The sequence below is a fragment of the Asterias amurensis genome, chromosome 7 (assembly GCF_032118995.1).
Source record: "Asterias amurensis chromosome 7, ASM3211899v1".
Lineage (NCBI taxonomy): Eukaryota > Metazoa > Echinodermata > Asteroidea > Forcipulatida > Asteriidae > Asterias > Asterias amurensis.
In genome coordinates, this window is record NC_092654.1 from 9,864,693 (window position 1) to 9,883,897 (window position 19,205).

Consider the following 19,205-nt stretch of genomic DNA (forward strand, 5'->3'; position numbering starts at 1 on the left):
TGATGCTCGGTCATACAGTACAGTGTTGTTCTAGGAGTAATTCAAGAGCAGGTAGTCTAATGTAAAAATGATAGTTTATGCTTGAACCTCCATGTCACAAGGCATTATAGGATAGAAAAGGGGGCTTACATTGGATTCAGAAAGAACTTCTTCACACAACCAACAACAAGTGATAAACATCTGGAATTCCCTTCCACACCACAACAAAAACAAAGCAGTGATGATATTGATGCAAAACTGTTATAAGCAGGATCAGACAAGACTTGATTCTCACCGACACTGTGGGTGGAGAGGAAAGGATAGGATATGGTGTCACAAAGACTATCTAATTAATAATTTACCCATAACCGTAATAAGTAGTTTGCACATACACCTCTCCCTAGCCTAGCACCTTACCCGGCCTCGACCATGGACTCTGCTGGAGGAAGAAGAAGGCCTTGCCGACCATCACCACCACTGCTGAGTGACACCACCGTGACCAAGGACGCTTTGTTTGTACTTTTGTTGTTGAGACACTGTTCTGTTTTATTTTAACACTGTTGTGATCACCAACACAACAGTAACGAGTTTGTGTATAAAAAGCAGCTTATTTAAGTGACAAACATGATGAAAGACTACGATGATTTGAAAGCAAGCATACCACAGCAATACAGCGGCCAGCGTTACATTTCCTCTATCGTAAATGTATGTGTGCGTACCACGCACGTCGTACGTACAGTACACACACGCGCGCGACGACAGCCGACCGGCATCGATTGGTGGTGGTGTGTGTAGTTTCAAAGGTCGACTTCACAAGTGGTTCGTTTTCTCATAGGTCGAGTAAGGATAGGTCGACCTGTCGCGGTCGAGTTGGCACTAAAGGCATTGTACGGAGCTCTGGAGGTGCCATCCGTCTCCGTAAATTCGATTCAAAAGCCTTGCCATAAACTTATAAAATAACTGCAAATTAGAAAAAAAATAGAGTGAAACTGTGCTGAAAAAAAATGTATGTGGTGCAATAAAATAAGAATGACTAGATTTGAGTACAGTCCACCGTGTAGTTTATTCATATCATAAAATGGTTTATTCAACAGCAGGAGGCCGGGCTGCTTGAAACAGAAATCAGCATTCATAAATACCCCAGACAGTTTCTCTACTCCTATAGGTGGAGAGCGCATCACATGGGGGTGTTTAAACCTTTGATAATGACCAGCTGGAGCTGTTTATAACAAGCTGGCTTCCGCGTGTCAGGCCCGCAAGATTATCACAAGGAACGCAATTCATAGCTATAGTAACAGCGCGTAATCTAAGCGCGCACGCGTAATCTAAGCGCGCACGCGTACACACAACCCACACGCATCAAATTTGTTTTTAACACGTTTTTTTAACAAAAGGGCATTTATGAATGGGAATAAAAGAGTAGTGACTCGTTCTTAAACGTCTGTTTAAAACCTTGCAGGGTCGTTGCCATGCGATAACGGCCCTCACTTCTGCTCGGGCCTTGATTCACTGGTCGCCGCCCCTGCCGGCTTTAACCAGCCGTTGAAGAACTCGTCGCTACCCCGTTATTCCCTTATTTAAAAAAAAAAAATTGCGGTTTACCACCAGGGCCTATTGCATAAAGTTGTCAAGCAGAACATACTGCCTAGCAATAACTTCTTTGCTGAGCCAAACAAATGTGTTGACTTGATGTTAATTTTTGCTGGTAACCTGTTTCTGTACCTAGCACATTTTATTTTTTACTTACAGGCTTTATGAAATTGGGCCCTGGATATCCGATATCTACATTTTCTTTTCAGGGACAAAAAGCATTCAGGGACAGGGCTAGTTTAGATCTAGCAACATATTTGGTGTTTTGAAGTTGAGAAGATATCGTCAGTAGGCTATTAATTTGGTAGTTCAACAAATTTTACATCTAATAAATGTTTGTTTTACAATCAAATGGAATCACTGGGTAATATGTTGTTTTAAGAAATTTATGTTTTGCCACAAATAGTTATCAAGCTCAGATTCACAATCACATTTTTTATCTCAAAAGTTGAGATCTCAAATTGTATTAATCACCCATCCTTAAAGGCACTTGACACTATCAGTAATTACTCAAAATAATTGTTTGCATAAAAAACTTACTTGGTAACGAGCAATGGGGAGCTGTTGAAGTGACATAATTTACGAGAAAGAAGTTTTTTTCCACTAAAATATTTAAATTTGATTTTGAGACCTCAGAATTAGATTTTGAGCAATCAAGCTTCTGAAAGCACACACATCCGTGTGACAAGGGTGTTTTTTCTTTCACTATTATCCCACAACTTTGACGACCAATGCATATGTTAAGATACACCAAGTGAGAAGCTTGGTCTCTGGCAATTACCAATAGTGTCCAGTGTCTTTAATGATACCTATCATCATACAGAAATATACCAACCTAACACAAGGATTTATTATCAAAATATTGTTGTTTTTATTTGTTTGTTGATGCCAAAATGGATATCATTAGTTATACATCTTTTTAATACAATGTTTTGCCAAATTCTTCGGCTCAGACACCACTATTGATCACTTTTGTAAATTAATTATTCGCTCATTAAAAGGTTTATCAAAGTAAATCACTGCAGTCAAACCTTAATACCACTGATCATATCAATAATGTCAAGTATAAACCTAAGATATGCTGAGCAAATCTCTTAATGTCTGAAGGTATGCTGCAATGACAGCTTTCTGGTAACCCAGATTAAGATTTTGTAGAGCTTCCGGGAACATATCCACAAATAAGCTAGAAAAGTAGATCATAGATCAGGAACTCTTTATAGGTAGAAAATAACAGCAGACAAATATAAAAGTCTGAAATGTCTGATCTGTGAATTTTCAAAGACCTTGAATTAAAATATATTTGTTTATGTTTCGCACAAACATTTTATATTTGTCATCATTGCAAATACTTTAGTACAAATGAAAACACCCTGAATTTTGCTTTTTAGAATAACTATTGAATAAAAATAAAAATCAGTCCTAAGAATGACTTGCACACAAACTATATCATAAAATCAAACATAAAATCTGAATAGAATTTACGTTTTTAAAATGTAATAACAACTGAAAGGAGGGCTTTTAGGGGAGGGCTTTTAGTGTCCTGTTTAAACATATCAGTTGACCTTCACACAGTGCCGAAACTAGGTTAAAATTTTAGGGGAGCAATTCTGGCAAAGTTAAAACTTTAGTTTTGGTTTGCACTTTTCTTAAAGACCTGCTTGAACGAAAATGCCAAGTCGTAAACTGCTGAAATTCACTTAAAATGTTTTCAAAGAATAGGGAAATCGATTCATATGACTATAAAACGCTTTTAATTGTGTAAAAAAAACAATCATTTTGAATGCCCTTATTCAGCGCTTTTCTGAGAGATTTGCGAAAAGCCCTGTTACGTAATCACTCTCAAAACGTCATCTCTGGGAGCTCCAATTTGTAAAGCCGCTTTGTTGCAGCATGGAGGCATAACAAAGCAAGCTCCCAGATATGACGTCAGCGGCATTGTCCTTTGACGCGCGCTCGCAACGGCAGAAGTGTTTTTAGTTTTTCAAAACCTTTAGGTTGGGGCCTGATTTTTTAATCGATAATTACGAAAAATTCAGAAGTGTACACATATCAAAATTACATTAAAATGGTGAACAAGTGCATTATAAACAAGTTAAAATACCATTGCCGTTGAAAACATTCCGCTCAGGTAGCTGTTTAAAGGCAGTGGACACTTTGGTAATTATACTCAAAATAATTCAATTATTTTGAGTAATTACCAATAGTGTCCACTGCCTTTAAGAACTTACTTGGCTGTTGATAATTGTAGATGGAACTGATTTGATCCAATTTGATTTCTTCTTTTATTCCAAAAGGAACATTCACCATAACCCTGGGGAAGGGTTAAAACCGTACTTCAAATAACACAACTGAGGGTTACATTATGACGGAAGAGTTACTATTGAAGTCAAATTGTGTAGTAAAACCTAACAAATCCATTGGGCTAAACAATGGGTACTGGTTTTCTGCTGAGTTCATGTTTGTGTTTGAACAAGTACTTGTCCCATTATATTAAATCAATGTGACCAAGGGTATGTTCAGACAGCGTACTAAGTTAGACCTGAACCAGTTTAACTTTACGAGGTGGTCTTAAAAAGTTGTTTGACAAATTACACAAAATACGGTAGACTAAAAAGTATTATTATTATTGAGAAACCCAATTAATTGATCACATAATCAATAGGGGAAATAGTTTAAGTTAGAGAAGAAACTCTTAAATTGTAGATTCATGACTATAATATACTCGCCTTCGGCTCGCACATTCTATCCACGAATCTACACTTTCTCGTTCATTCTCCTTAACATAATTTTAATTTGTAGATAATACCTGCATTCTGTTTAAAAGGTCAGAAAAGATTGTACAAATCATATCTCAAATGGATAACAAAATTGGATGTGTTTTTGCTCCTATTTACGCACGAGGTGTTATCAATAAATTGATTCCTTTTTCTGCTCGCAGGACCAGCGAATTGATCCGCATAACAGGGATAGACTCGTTGACAGCCAGGTTGAAGTTTCTTAAGATCATCGCTGCAATCACTTTCATCTCGTTCATTGCAAAATTCTGCCCGATGCAATTCCTGGAGGATAGAACAATCAAAATATTAAAACATGCGGGAACAATAAATAATTGTTTTGACTTCTTCCCAATTTCTAATTAACTAAAACCTGGCAGAATCCCCCAGGACCTGGTTGGTCAAGATCTAGAGGACGCCCGAGGACATCTTGAATCAAGCACCTTAGAACATTTGTTGTTGATGTTGTCAATGTATATTTTTTTTCTGATTGATTGATTGATTGATTAAACTGGACCCACCAAGCATGGTTGACAGACTCTGGAACCTAGCTACTAACCGTGGACATAGGAGAGATGTACCCCAGATGTCTATGTGGTAGAGTCAGTGAGTGATAAGAGTAAAGTAAAGTATTTAAAATGCAACTTAATTATTGTATATTTGGTTTGCGGTAACACCATGTGTGTATCTACTTGCCAGGTAGAGTTGTTCTTAGGGAACTGTCTTGCTTTATTCTACTGCCGTGGAGTAGATTCGGGAGACTTCTCAGTTCTGAAAAGAACTGTCCTGCTTTTTATTTAACTATTACCAGGGCGGATGGTATAGAAATTAGACTGGACTACTACTTTAGCTTATAGGATCGTAATTAACTGTACTGCCGCGGAGTCAGTTCTGAAATTGGTCTCAACGTTTCGACTAGCTTGCTCTAGTCATCGTCAGGAGACTGAAGAGGTAAGAGAAGAGTGGGCTTATTTAAAGCTCAGTTTCAAAAACGCTTACATAAAGGACAATTTTTTCATGAAACGCTGTATGGTAATTACCTTGGGCCAGCAGAGAAAGGCACAAAAGCAAATGGTGGTATGGATTTAGCTCTGTCGGGTGAAAACCTATCCGGGTCAAATACTTCTGGTTCATCCCATACGTTTTCATTGTGGTGTACTCCACTGATTGCCGCAGTAACAAATGTATCTGTCAATATTGGAAGATCAAAACATCGTTAGCCATATTTCCAGCAATCCCACAGTATGGGGATATCCTTCTGTCCTCAAGAGAGCTTTAAATGAAGCAAAAATGAAGTAAAAATGAGTAGGATTTTAAACTTTGCATGGTGGAAAAACGATCAAATAAGGTTTGTGACATTCATAGCCATATGCTTGTAAGCGCACGTGCTTACCCAGTCACTAATAACAAGTAACGCAATCAATACATACAAAATCTATTTTAGGATGAAGCTTAGTTGAAAAGCACCCAAATCATCTTATATTTATCAATATAGGACTGCTATATTAAATGTTGGCATGTCAGAACAGTACATTAATGGCAAAAAATGGATGCCATATAAGTGCTTGACAAACAAAATGACAAGGATTTAAGTGTCACCCGATGTTCCAAAGACATTGCTGTTTGAGCGGTTCCCTTTGTCTGCTGAGGGCTGTTGGGGTTAATGTAACATTTAATGCACTATCTTCTTGCCTCACCTTTGGGGACTGTTCTGCCATCAGGAAAGGTCAACGGCTGGGTCAACTTCCTCATGATTAAATTGACAGGGGGATGAAAACGTAGACTCTCCTTCAGACAATTTGTCAGGTATGGCAGGTTGTTCAGATCATTCCTTCAAGTGTTAAAATCACAATAATTTGTTTTATTTAATATATAAATGACTGCTCTTTCTTTGAATCAAGTTGAGGTACTGTGTTAAAGGCACTGTTATTCAAAATAATTGTTAGCATAAACACTGACTAGGTAACCAGCAATGGAGAGCTGTTGATAATAAAAAAACATTGTGGGAAACAGCTCCCTCTGAAGCAACATAGATTTTGAAAAAGATGTAAATTCTGACTCAAATAATAACAGACTTCAGCTGAAGCATTTTATTATGCATTTGACACCACACAAAGTATTGCAACAAGGGTGCTTTTTTTTCATTTTCTCCAGCAAATTCGACGACCAATTGAGCCCAAATGTTCACAGGCTTGTTATGTTTTGCCTATGTTGGGAAACACCAAGTGAGAATACTGAACAGATAAGTTACCAGTGAGGAAAGTTACCAGGGCTGTTCGCACTGGGTAAGTTAACCACTGGCTCAGGTAGTTTACCCAAATTGAGTCCAGTGCCAACAGGGCCAATAATAACACACATACCATTCAAACTTGTCACATTCTCTGCCTTGTAGTAGCTCATCTATCTCTTCACGACACTTTTGTTGGAATTTGGGAAACCTTGCCATGTTGTATAAAAACCATGAGACTCCTGCTGCTGTAGTATCGTGTCCTTCAAACATGAAAGTGTCTACTTCATCATAGATCTCTTGGTCCGACAACCCCTTGCCATCTGAGTCCTGAAAGGGAAGGTATAACATGTTTGGTAATCACTTTTAAAATGGCAATAACAACTTTTGGTTGGAAGCCTACAGCAGCTACCGATGGTATAAAGCATTTTTAGAAACATTTCACTTCAAAGTAATGTGGTGATGTAAAAAAATATCAGGTTTTTATGGCCCAAAATTTGAATCCAAGAAGCGTTACTGCCAGTAACACTTCTCAAATTGTGTATTCCAATTAGGGATTAGTCTTCAAATGTGGACGTTAACGCTACCACATTTTGAATTTTCACATAGTAGTTTAATTGTATACGTCTAGATTTATGTAGGATTAAAACAACCAAACAGTTCAGAAAATCAAGGTATACTTTGCCTTTAAAACATCCTTTATTTTAACGATAAAGATAAATCCATTCCTGATACTCATTCAACCATGAGTTCATGGTAAACTAAGGAATAATTTCTGGTAAATATAAAACACATTACATGATCACTTATGCTAGCAGAATGCCTGCAACTGCAACAAAGATTTACAAAACATTAACAACCAAAAAGTTTAATTATTTTCCTTAGCAATATAGATTTTTCTAGCTATAGGGAAAAACTAAAAATATGATGCCTGGTAGTGCTTTAAAAGTGGAGCTAAAAACCAACAAAACCGTCACTGAAACCTCAAAGTAGCACTCTGAAAATATTTCTAAATACATAGAAACATTGTGAGAAATATAAATAAGTAAAAGAAACTACATGAAATATTATTTTTTCCTATGCTCCATCCAAGTCACCCCCCCTGTCCCAAGCCAGCCCTGTTTACCGTACCTTAGCACAGAGTAGAATATCCAAGAAGTCAACATATTTCGATTGACTAGTCTTGCCTTGAGCCTTTTCCTCAGCTAACATCTGTTTCCGTTTTCCAATGATATTGCGAGCATATTCATGGACTGACTCGTAGGCACGGCGATAGCGTCTACCACTTGGACTCCACTGGTAGATGAAATCACTATGAAAGGGTAGAAACCGGAACCGATCCACGACCAACGTTGCTATATCATATATACCTTGTATATATGGATGATTGACGACACTGTGAATTGAACAAAATTTATTAAAAAAGCATCTTCTACAAAAATGCATTCCTGTTCGTCCTCTTCGCTCTGCTGGGCAATCCCTACTGACTTAAACCACCTTTTAACTAAAGTATGGTCAAAGAGCCTTCCAATTCCATCTGTTTACTTTGTACAATAATTGTTGATTTCCTTTTTACAGCGTATAGGGGCCTCACGGTGATATGCGCTATATAAGAACGGTTTTATTATTATTATTATTACTTGCCAAGATGACTCTCTTCAGACTTTCAAGGGACTTTTAACCCTCCTGCTGACTGACCATTGGAAACCATTAGAAAATCCATTCCTCACCCTCGCCATTGCTTTGTACGCACTCAATAGCTTTATCATTGGACCAAAGTGTAACACAACCATGCATGATCAGTGAAGTGCGTAAATGGTTTTGAATGGTGAGACAGTGGCCTCCATAATCAACCTCAGAGTAGGAGGGTTAAAGATCCAATTGTTTCAATCTTTCTTTTGAAACAATTCCTTTTACAATGTAATATGTTTTTTCATTGTTTTGCTTTTTGTTGCGCATAGAAGCTCCTGCATTATGCCATCACTACAATAAATCTTGGTTGCTTCACTTTTTGAGACAGTGCTGTGTGCATAAAGAACCATAAATAACAACGTTGGACACTTAGAAATGTTACTAAAAACTCACGTTTGGCAGTTGCTTTCTACGCTAAAAATACACTTGAGAAGGCTATCCAGCATCAAGAGGCTCATATCACCTAACATTTCCATTGACTTTGTCTCTCCATTACAAGCAAGTTTCCACTTATCCTATTAAAACAAAATGAATAAATAAAAGTAATCATGTTTCCACAACAGGGCACAATGACACAGAGCTGCTGCCTGCATATTAATACACACAGGTTTACTCAGCACAAAACAATTACTAACCTGGAAAGGGTTACCAGCCAATTGAGTATGATGAGTGTACTGTTTTTGACTGGTCTCCTTACACTGTACAGAAAATGTTCAAGCTCGGAACTTAGGGGTTATTTTTGATTCATCGATGACACTTCAACCACACATCAACAACATCGTTCGTCTGTCATCATACCACATCATGAATATTGGTAAGATTTGTAAGTACTTGGACAAAAGTGCCACATTCATGCATTTGTTACTTCTCGTCTTGAAAACGGCAATGCTCTTCTCTACAGACTTCCTAACAACCAGATTTCCCGTCTTCAACGCCTCCAAAATACTGCTGCCCGCATTGTGACACTGTCTAAGAAATCCTGTTCCATCACCCCCATTCTGAAACAACTACACTGGCTCTCTATCTCTCAATGAATCGTCTTCAAGCTGATGCTCATTGTCCACAAAGAACTTAATGGCAAGGCTCCCCACTATATTTCTGAACTTCTTCAAGTTTTCACTCCATCAAGAAATCTTCGATCAAGTTCCATGCTTCTTCTAATTGAACCCAAGTCTCGACACTCATGGGGAGACAGGTCTTTTTCTTCAGCTGCGCCACGCATCTGGAACTCTCTACCACTAAATCTTAGATCTTGTCATTGTACCACAACATTCAAATCTCTTCTCAAAACTTATCTTATGTCACAGGTTTTCAAGGACTAATTTTGTTGTGTCTGTTTTTCTTTGTTTTGTTGTTGGTTTTTACTGCGCCTTGAACACCTAGCAGGGAGGATACGTGCGCATTACAAATCTTATTATTGCTGTTGCTGTTGCTGTTGCTGTTGCTGTTGCTGTTGCTGTTGCTGTTGCTGTTGCTGTTGCTGTTGCTGTTGCTGTTGCTGTTGCTGTTGCTGTTGCTGTTGCTGTTGCTGTTGCTGTTGTTATTATTATTATTATTATTATTATTATTATTATTATTATTATTATTATTATTATTATTATTATTATTATTATTATTATTATTATTATTATTATTATTATTATTATTATTATTATTATTATTATTATTATTATTATTATTATTATTAAGTAATATTTCCTGCTTATAAAGGCAGCTCTTTGACATTTTTACAGATAATGGTTGAAACTTAGTTTATGTATATTATACTCTGTAAAACCCCTGTAGGAAACGTCAACAAAATGTTTGGTTCAAAGTGGACAAAGTGGACAAAATTTTTGGAGAAAAATGTCGGGTTATTATTAAGCTATTATGACATTTCATATTTAATCAACACTAATACAGCAAACTCTGTATAATAATCCAATCAAAATCCTTCATGTTGCGCCCCTTTATACAATTTAACTGTGCAACCCATCGATCTACAAACAAAAAACATAATGGGAAAAGATGCCAGCTATTTTATGGATGGAGCAGCTCCAAGGAATGGGTCACAATGTACATTCTCTTACCACAAGAATATCTGCTGACTGCTGGAAAACGTTGACATATGGCTTCAAGATGTCAAAGTGGAAACCTGGTGTGAGTAGGCGTCGATTCCGTGCCCACTTCTTTCCACTTGATAACAGTAACCCATCTCCAATCCATGGCCGGATAAACGAGTATGTATACTCGGCCTTAGGTTCTTGTTGAAGAAAAAAAAGGAAAAACTGAGGTTTTAAATCAACATATGTGCCTAGAGTACACCAGTCTCAAGGTTTATCATTATTATTTCACATTCATTAATACCTCAGACAGTTTCTCTACTTCTATTGGTGGAGAGCGCATCACAGGGGGGTGTTTAAACGTTTGATAATGACCAGCTGAAGCTGTTTATAACAAGCTGGCTTCCGCGTGTGGGGCGCGCAAGATTATCACGCGGAACGCAATTCATAGCTATAACAATGCATAATCTAAGCGCGCGCGCTTAATCTAAGCGCGCGCGCGTACACACAACCCACGTGCATCGAACAGATTCTTCACAAAGTTTTTGAAAAAAATATTTCAAACCTCACAATTTTTTAACGTTTTTTAAAACAAAAGGGCATTTACGAATGTAAATAAAAGAGTAGTGACTCGTTCTTAAACATCCGTTTAAAATGTTTCAGGGTCGTTGCCGTGCGATCTGCTCGGGCCTTTATCACACGGCCGCCGACCCTGCCGGTGACTAAATCATCAGGGTAAGCAATTGAATCCTGGTCACGATCCTTGACAATAAAGACACCTCAATATAATATAATTGCATCTTTATTCAAAGAGCTGGTTGAGGCAAAAAATATTGCTTTAAATAACAATTGTCTGCTTAGCAGAAATCAGCAAGATACTAGTCACAAATTTATCATTTGACGTGGTGGTTTGGCTGTTAACCTTATTCGGGTAATGGGAAACTTTAGACTATCTGCCAATCACCAAGAGAGGGCGCTCTTCACCAGGTAATGTCAACAACTTAGGAATAGGAGAAGCATGAGTGACGGTCACTGACAGCAAATACCTTGTGTTTTGCGTGTTTTTGATTTTGTATTTTAGATTTAGCCAAACTGTATTTTGTTTTTCGTAACACATTGCCAGCATTAACCAAACTGTTCTGGAACAGGACGTACTGGACATGAGTTCCCCAAGGATAACAAGCGGTGTGCATGAGTTTTTGGGAGTGTTTCTTCTAGGGTAATTAGCTAAAATTACAAAATGCTGACCTACCAAAAATTGAGAAGAAATCTGTTTAGTTGTATGACAATGTATCTGATTTAATTTTCAAGAGGCTGAGAGACTTCTAAATATTTTTTGAGTATTTTTGAATTTTTAGCGTTTACCATTGTTTGCTATAGGAGTTGTGCACCCTTACCTGGTAGGTCTGCTGCCCTCTAGTGGCAGAGCTTTCAAAAAGTCTCCCATTGTGTTTAGCTACTTTCAATGCTTTTCAAAAGCTGATCTTTGAAACTTTGTCTTTGAGTGAAACAGGGTCTGGTGAGTTCAGAGATGGCTCTTGTGAATGTTTTAGCTTGATGCGCTACACGCCTGGCAGCACAGGCTCCATAGGCTACTCCCGAAGGAACTATAGAGCCTGTAGTTTAAAGAATGAAATAAATGGACTGATTGGAATAATAATGTTCATGCACCATGAGCATCAATTATTGGCGCTATCCTGTCCATATTAATATTTATCATTTTTCAATATGTGTCCCAGAGGGTTGAATCATAATTACCTGTGTCCACCATAGACTAGGTTAAATACATGTAAGAGTGATAATGGCTTTAACTGCTAATATTAAAGGGAGATGTTGCCTTGGAACGGACGAATTGGTCTATGAAAAGTGTTTGAAATCATTTGTTATAAAAAATGCATTCATGGTTAAGAAGATAATTTAGAAGTGAAATGATCAACATAAATATTGCGTGGTTTTCCTTTTACTTGGAACTAACACGGTCAACATTTGACTCCACAAATTTGAGTGGCATGTTAGCGTCCCTTTAATGAGTGTAAGTATAGTAACCAGTCACTGAGCACTGAGGGAAAACTGTGCAGATATACTCTTTAAACAACCAAACCAAGTTGTGCATCACTGGCCATTTGACACTGATGGAGGAAAGTTGATGGATGGGAGAAACCATTCAGTTACTCTTGTTTTTAATAACTTGCTTTTAACTTTTGTACGAAATCTCTAAACCAAATTCCTTTTACTCACTCACATTGCACTGTCGTATTACAAAATTTGATTCCTTTATGTGATTTGATGTAATGACACTTTGTTGATAACAGCAAATGTTAAAGGCACTGGATACTAATGCTAATTACTCAAAATAATTGCTAGCATAAAAACTTAATTGGTAACAAGCAATGGAGAGCTGTTGATAATATAAAACATTGTGAGAAACAGCTCTTTCCATGATGTAACATAGTTTTTGAGAAAAAGGTAATTTTCACTCAGATATTAAAAGACTTCGGGCCTGAAGTATTTCATTAGGCATCTGAAAGCACACAAATGTGTGCAACAATGGTGTTTTTACTTTCATTATTCTCTTGCAACTTCTATGACCAGTTGATTGCAAAACATTTTTTATGCATATATGTCATGTGTGTGGATATACAACAAGTGAGAATACTGGTCTCTGACAATTACCAAGGGTGTCCTGTGCTTTAAACTAAATTCAAGTGGCAAAAAAATATTCAGTAAACATTTCTGACACCTGTGATAAATGCAGACAGATCTGTTAAAGGCCTCACTGAGAGTCAGCATTTTAATGCAGCTCTTTTTCAATGAGAGGGATGGAGGAATAAAGTAAACCTACAGGGCCCAATTTCATGCCTCTGCTTACCGCGGAATTCTGCGCTTACAATCACCATTCTCTGCCTGCGAAGCAAGTGCCGAATTTCTGCGCTAGCTGTGTAGTTGTAGAATGCCTAGTATATACGTGGAGTACCCACCCGCACAAGCCAAAATTCCCCGCTACCCAGTGAAGTACACTTGTCGTCAGCACAGAATTCCCTGCTTCTGCAAGTGCTGATTCTTTGATAAGCATAGCCATGAAATTGGGCCCAGAATGTTATGAATAGAGGTATTTTCTGAAAAGGTCTACTGTAAAACTTTGAAAGCCTACCTCCAGTGCTGAGAATCGCTTTGATGGTTTCATGATGGAACACAGTGACCATTGGAAGGAATGGCCCCACCCACATGACTGCAGCATGAGATAATTTATTCACCATTTTTGTCCCCCAAGTTAATTCTTTCTCATCAAAGGTCACCTTAAAAGTCAGTTCAGATAGAGGGGAAAAGATAATGGTACAAAAGTTGAGATGAACAGCCATTCTAGAATTCTGCACTGAATGAACAGTAGGGCTTACAACAATTGAGGCCGGTAGGGATTGGATGAGGAAGGTGGGGAGAGTGGAATAGAGGTCATAAAAGCAGTTTCGGTCCAGAACTGTAATGTCTTGAACTTTGCCTAGCTGAGCTCAACCAAAAATCTAAAATCAAATTGTTTTTATGATCTGGTTGTTGATTTTAACAATCCAGAATGTGATTTGTCAGTTTATCACGGATGTTCGTTCTATTGGCCATGGGTCTATGTCATGTTATAACACCCTTTACAAATATTCTGCCTGTTCGTTGGTTTAGAGCGTGTCACATGACATGTCTTAGTTTTACCAGACAGCGGCCGTGTGATAGTGCATCCTTTGCCGTGTGATAGTCCGAAGACTGTCACGCGGCGTGCAGTACCCAGACGTCTTTTTACTCACCTCGAACCCAATCAGTTGTGCATCCGTGAACGTTACGTGTATGAAGATGATAAATAGTCTGTTGGGGTGTTATAAAACAAATATTGACCGCTTTAACTCCTGCTATGGTTGAAACTACGACTCCCGAGGTGATCCCCAGAGCGTTCTATTTTACCGAGGCGCAGCGGTCAATATCTGTATATTATTGAACAGGGTTTGCCCTTAACTTTTTTTGAGTGGCTGGCCAGCAGGAGCAGTTAGCGTGTCATTTTACTAGTCCATTGGTTTTTTCACTGGTCAATATCAATGCTTTCCAATACTTAACTAGCCAGTCAGACCACTTAGAGAGAATTTCGACTGGTCCTCAGGCGTTCTGACTGGCATTTTGCCAGCGGATCACTGGAGGGAGAACACTGCTCATACAAAAGAACAGGAAGAATGGAGTTATAACAAACATTTTTGAATGATTTTACCTTGTGCATATGACCGAGGAGCCAGTGTCTATCAGGCATTTCTGGGAAAGCGGACAGTTTTTCCTTGAGTTGCCGTGTTTGAATAAGCAGTCTAATCAAGAATACAACAGCTACTGTGACTAGAAGAATAACCACAAGCAGACAGGATTCCATCAGGGACAGGGAGTTACTGAAGAGACCCATCATTCAAGCATTACTCTTGATCTGTAAAACAAAACAAAAAAAGTGTGACATGCATTTAAAAACAATACAATTCATTTTTACATTCCCTAATGAGTGTGCACAACATTGGCAAGAGTAAATATCAATGTTCACAGATTTGCACACAACTTACTTACATCAATTTGGTATAAAAAGATGGTCATAGTGGTTGCCTGAGTTTACAGGGTTTTTTTTAGAAATGAGTAAAACATTTAATTATTTTGTTCTTTTGGAATAGTCTTAACGCAGAACTGAAACAGTCACACAGTGTTTTATCTTTTTGTAAAAAACTTAAGATATTGATTGATTTATACGCCACTTAGTTTATTTGTATCCATTTTATTTTAATACACCTAATGAATCATTAGTAACCATAATATGCCCTCACTCATGCATAACATTTCCGTGTCTCAATTTGTTTGTGTACATAACGATATCGTTTTTTCTTGTATTCGTTTCTTTTGTCTTTGTCTTTATAGGGAAGGAGAACAAACAGCATAATTTGCTCATCCTTTTTTCTACATCATGTAAAGACACTGGACACTATTGATAACTACCAAAGACATGTCTTCACATTTGTTGTATCTCAAAATAAGCATAAAATAACAAACCTGTGTAAATTTGAGCTCAATCGGTCGTCGCAGTTGCAAAAAAATGATAGAAAAAACACCTATGTCGCACCATGGTCACAAGAAGTTGTGTGCTTTCAAATGCTTGATTTCGAAACCTCAAATTCTAATCCGAGGTCTCAAAATCAAATATGTGGAAAATTACTTCTTTCTTGAAAACTACATGTACGTCACTTCAGAGGGAGCTGTTTCTCACAATGTTTTATACTATCAACCTCTTCCCATTACTCCTTATCAAGAAAGGTTTTATGACAACAATTATTTTGACTGATTACCAATAAGTGTCCACTGCCTTTAATGTCACATTAAATGTTTATCACACTTTTTATTGACTGATGTTGACATGAAATAAATGTATATCTGAAATGGAAAATGTTACTAGAACACACTGATTTTTACAAACCTAAAAGTAGACAAGACAATTAGTGCAAGAAGTTGCAGCGAAGGGCAGGTGGACCATGGACCTTTATCACAAGCATAGCTACATATACAATGTGAACAACACACAATTACCTAATGAGTCCGGTTAATGTTGACTCTTCCTATGTGTTTCCCTTGCAAAACCTTTGACCTATGATGAGATAACAAAGTTGACTTGCGTGGTGTCAATTTGTCAAGCTAATGTTGTTGGGCATCAATTAGTGCGCAGCCACTGCTTACAGACCAGTCAGTAGGCCAATTGTAAACAGTAGCATAGCTACCTGTAGTACAAGTTTGGTGTGTGTTGGGGGGGTGGCCATTGATAAACAGTGCCAACATGCTGGACTCCCTCCTCATCTTAAAGGCAGTGGACACTATCAATAATTACTCAAAATAATTATCAGCATAAAACTAAACTTGGTAACAAGTAGGCCTAATGGGGAGAGGTTGGTAATATAAAACATTGTGAGAAACAGCTCCCTCTGAAGAAAAATAACCTTAAGTGACGTAGTTTTCGAGAAATAAGTTATTTTGATTCTGAGACCTCAACTTAAGAATTTGAGGTCTCAAAACCAAGCATCTGAAAGCACACAACTTCGTGTGACAAGGGTGTTTTTCCTTTCATAGTTATCTTGCAACTCCAACGACCAATCAAGTTCAAATTTTCACAGGTTTGTTATGTATGCATATGTTGAGATACACCAAGTGAGACGACTGGTCTTTGACAATTACCAATCATAGGCCTACCTCTCTCTGGAAGGTGAAGAGGGTGTCCAGCATAGTATTTGGCACTACATGGGGCTGTGGTGGGGTGCATGTTTCCCCCCCCCCTACCAACCCCCCAACCTCCTCCCACCAACCCGGAAAAAAAAAAAAAAAATTCTAGACTTACTTCTACTTTGATCCTCGGCAGAATCTTTTTACGAATTTAAGACAAAAGTCAAAATAGTACAAAAATGAATAGGTCCTACATGCACACAGACGTGCGGCACTGTATGACAGAGACACTCAGTCACTCACAGGGCAATTCACTCTGCACTCAGCTCAGCCCCATGGCCTGCGGCCGGCCATAGTTACTCTAAAAATACTCTATTATTATTAGGGTTGTACTATTATTAGTAAGACCCAGTGACTGTGGGGCGCTAGATTCCTTTTTTCGTAAAAAGGAATCTAGCGCCCCAGTCACTGGGTCTACATGTAGGTATAAAAAATTGTGTAAATTTATTTATTTTATACGCTGGACTCCCTATGCCACGTCACTGCGGTCCAGTGGTTAGACTGCAGGACTTGCAATCACAGATATGCAGAGTTTCCTTGATGAAGTGGCGATTTATAACGTAACCCTCCTGGCAGGTGGGTTTCGTTAAATCGCAACTACCTTGATTGATGGGAAGATCCTTTAATTCTAAACAAACAACGGATAACTTTTTCACTAATTTTTACAAAAAGGGAGATCTCATTTAAGAGGTCAATTAGATACTATATTATTTCATATCGAGTGAAAAGGTGGTGGTGCCATACGGAAACAAACAAACAAACCAACAAACAGATTACTATGCAAGTTGTTGATTCCAGCACTATCCACTGACTAAAAAAATATCGTAATTGAAAATAATATAAATAATTATCATTTTATCAAACTATAATTTTATACATGGCATGTCCCATACTCCATAGAACTTCTATTCTAGAAACTAGGCTCTCAATCGCATGGGGAGCCTTACTCCTACTAGTACTAGTCCTAGAACTATTTCGGTTTAGTCCGCTATCATTACGGGAGACAATAGCAGACGAAACCAAAATAGTTCAAGGACTCTAGGCAGTAGGGGAGCCTTACTTTTTTTTTTCTAGAAGTAGATAGATGAGTAGAGGGGAGGGGGTAAATAAATGCTTATTTTTATAATTATTATTTTTTAAATGCTTGTCTTTTTAGCCCTTTAGTCATCATTATTGATGTTTATAATTATATAATAAAACTTCTTAAAACTAGACAGCGAAGCTGCCATGGTGAGCTGCCGGTCACCAGATAGAACCAATGACTGACAGAAAAACAAATCATTTGATCAACTGATGGTCAAAGGGCTGGGGACATTGACAAGTATGAAGTTAAGACCATTTAAGGTTTTCACCTTTTCATTTTATCTGCATGTAAGCAGCAACATTTGATTGAAGTTTTAAATCTGTACATCATCGCAATAAAGAGTGATGACCATTTAAAGGGACACGTTGCCTTTTCCAGAAGAACAGTTTCAATTCAGTACATCAGTGCAATAAGAGGTTATGACCATTTAAGGTTTCATTGTTTCAGCTCATTCAACTGGAACCATTGATGCACTCTTTGAATTTTATCTTTTCATATGTATCTATACGACAGAAGCAACGTAATTAGGTTTCAAGTCAGTACATCGTTGCAATAAGAAGTTATGACCATTTAAGGTTTTCATTGTTTCAGCTCATTCAACTGGAACCATTGATGCACTCTTTGAATTTTATCTTTTCATATGTACCTATACGACATGTACGACAGAAGCAATATTTGACTGAAGTTTCAAGTCAGTACATCATTGCAATCAGGAGTTATGATCATTTTATGTTTTTTTATTGTTTCAGCTCATTCAACTGAAACCAGTAACAGAGAGATTGATTTTTGTTTAAACAAATTATTTCAAAACTTAAAGATTTATGTTTGAGTTTGGTTCTTTAAAATCCAGATGTCAAGGTTTGACTTTGAGCCTGAAAAAAAAAACCTGTAACATTTTTTGTATTCCAAAAACTTTTTTAAAAAAAATTATTCCAAAAACTTTAACATTTTCTTATTCCAAAAACTTCAACATAGCAAACAACTACAAAAAATGACTGACAAGTATATAATATAACAATCTCACTTGGGCTTGTACATTCCAAAAACAACTCAACTCAAAGACTGAAACTTAAACCAAAAACTTTAACATTTCCACTGAGAGCGGACGGACGGCCGGACCGACGCACGGACAGACGGATGGACAAAATCGGTATTACATAGGCTCGCATACTGCTAAAGCAGCTCACCAATAAAAATAAAACATTGCCTTTTTGACAGATTAAATTAATAGTATTTTAAATACATTCATTGCAATTTGTTATTTTATTTACCCGTCTTTTGAGTTTGACATTCCCGCGGCCCGCCGCAAAATAACAACAGCGTCACTGCTCTCGCCACAGGGTCATTGTCATTTGATGCTAGCAAGTTGTCATTATGCCCGACTCGGCTTTAGAGAAACAACTCGACCACATGCTTGGCATTCTTCTAGCCCCGCGTGTGTAGTACTGTACAGATAAATGCATCCAGGGTGTACAGCCTTCTTAACGGCCAAGACCATTCACCCTTTCGGGAAAGAGATTGTCTCATGGCTGACCAACTCGACTTGG

The 19,205-nt window shown here is 37.8% G+C and overlaps 2 protein-coding genes across 4 annotated transcripts in view; both read right to left on the reverse strand.

Moving 5' to 3' along the window:
• LOC139939896 (alpha-1,6-mannosylglycoprotein 6-beta-N-acetylglucosaminyltransferase A-like) overlaps window positions 1-700 on the reverse strand; it is a 52,957-nt gene extending 52,257 nt beyond the window's left edge. For both annotated transcript variants that reach the window (XM_071936054.1, XM_071936053.1), the window contains exon 1: window positions 397-700. The gene's annotated coding sequence lies outside the window, so the exon portion shown is untranslated. The remainder of the gene's footprint in view (window positions 1-396) is intronic.
• A 1,161-nt stretch (window positions 701-1,861) lies between these two features.
• LOC139939897 (ultra-long-chain fatty acid omega-hydroxylase-like) lies at window positions 1,862-19,077 on the reverse strand. 2 transcript variants are annotated; one of them, XM_071936057.1, is made up of 11 exons: window positions 18,927-19,077; window positions 15,781-15,859; window positions 14,548-14,751; window positions 13,456-13,600; window positions 10,332-10,504; window positions 8,656-8,777; window positions 7,702-7,966; window positions 6,704-6,900; window positions 6,041-6,174; window positions 5,384-5,531; window positions 1,862-4,628 (listed from the first exon to the last, which is right to left on the reverse strand). In XM_071936057.1, the coding sequence occupies exons 3-11, from the start codon at window positions 14,731-14,733 to the stop codon at window positions 4,460-4,462; spliced, it is 1,539 nt and encodes a 512-aa protein (XP_071792158.1). In that variant the 5' UTR covers window positions 14,734-14,751; window positions 15,781-15,859; window positions 18,927-19,077; the 3' UTR covers window positions 1,862-4,459. The 2 variants fall into 2 exon arrangements, with proteins under 2 accessions (XP_071792158.1, XP_071792157.1); XM_071936056.1 differs by lacking the exon at window positions 15,781-15,859 and having other exon boundaries at window positions 18,930-19,077.
• Between the last annotated feature and the right edge of the window lie 128 nt (window positions 19,078-19,205).